Source organism: Colobus angolensis, unplaced genomic scaffold (genome assembly GCF_000951035.1).
Source record: "Colobus angolensis palliatus isolate OR3802 unplaced genomic scaffold, Cang.pa_1.0 Scaffold75, whole genome shotgun sequence".
Lineage (NCBI taxonomy): Eukaryota > Metazoa > Chordata > Mammalia > Primates > Cercopithecidae > Colobus > Colobus angolensis.
In genome coordinates, this window is record NW_012121265.1 from 1,090,172 (window position 1) to 1,091,320 (window position 1,149).

The 1,149-nt window shown below is 45.2% G+C and overlaps 1 protein-coding gene across 2 annotated transcripts in view; it reads left to right on the forward strand.

Annotated features, from left to right (window-relative positions):
• The window catches only part of RAB11FIP2 (RAB11 family interacting protein 2 (class I)), a 41,467-nt gene continuing 40,318 nt past the window's right edge, over positions 1 to 1,149 (forward strand). The window contains exon 1 of one of the 2 annotated variants that reach the window (XM_011927800.1): positions 1 to 683. In XM_011927800.1, coding sequence (XP_011783190.1) covers positions 331 to 683 — 353 coding nt within the window. In that variant the 5' untranslated portion in view covers positions 1 to 330. The remainder of the gene's footprint in view (positions 684 to 1,149) is intronic. The other variant, XM_011927799.1, reaches the window with a different exon arrangement.

Genomic DNA, 1,149 nt, shown 5'->3' on the forward strand with positions numbered 1-1,149 from the left:
CCGCCCAGGTACCGGTGGCCAGGCCTCACGTGCCCGCAGGCCTGGGGAAGGTGGAGACAGGAGCGGGGGTCCGCGCAGAGGCCTGCACGGCGCGGCCAGGTGATGGTGGGCCTGTGTGTTTCTCCAGACGAAAGGGGACCCCCGGAGCGGCCGTGTCCCTGGGCTGCCCCCGCGAAGCGTTTTGACATCAGCCATAGGGAAGTCGGGGAGCCCTGAGCCTGCCTGTCTCCGTTAAGTGCCCTTAGGATGCTGTGATTAAGGAATTAGGCTCTCCCTTCGGGAGGGGCACTGCCTGTGCTTGTGAACTCGGATGCAGAGAAACAGGACAGGATGATGCTGTCCGAGCAAGCCCAAAAGTGGTTTCCAACCCACGTGCAGGTCACAGTGCTCCAAGCCAAAGATCTGAAGCCAAAAGGCAAAAGTGGCACCAATGACACATACACTATAATTCAACTGGGCAAGGAAAAGTACTCCACCTCTGTAGCTGAGAAAACCCTTGAGCCAGTTTGGAAGGAGGAGGCCTCTTTCGAGCTACCTGGATTGCTAATGCAGGGAAATCCAGAGAAATACATTCTTTTCCTTATAGTTATGCACAGGTCCCTGGTGGGTCTGGATAAATTTTTAGGGCAGGTGGCAATCAATCTCAATGACATCTTTGAGGACAAACAAAGAAGGAAAACAGAGTAAGTTATGTAATTTATTTTGAATTTGGGGGAGTTTATGTCTTATTTATGGTTTTTCTGTTCTTGGAAATTATCCGTGTACTTCGGGCGTTGGTTTTTGGATTGAAATATGATCCAGTTTTAAGCACTGTATTTGCATGAATCTGAAATAAAAGTAGCACTCGTGATGAAATATTTTTTAAATGAAATCATTAATGATCCCTTATTCTTTCTGTTAGAGGTAAACATCTGTCAAATAGTTGAATATTTTGCGGTGGATTTGAAGTAAGTTAACATTGTTTCAGTAAAAGAGGACTGGATCACAGTATTGACCAACTAGAACTTCATATAAATTGTTATGGATTTTAAACGTTACAATTATCAGTGAAATGGAAGATAAGAAATTAAATCTGGCAATGTAATGTTGATGTGTCGCACTTTGTAGCTGTCGAAAGATAAATTACCAGATTTAGAACTCAATATTTCA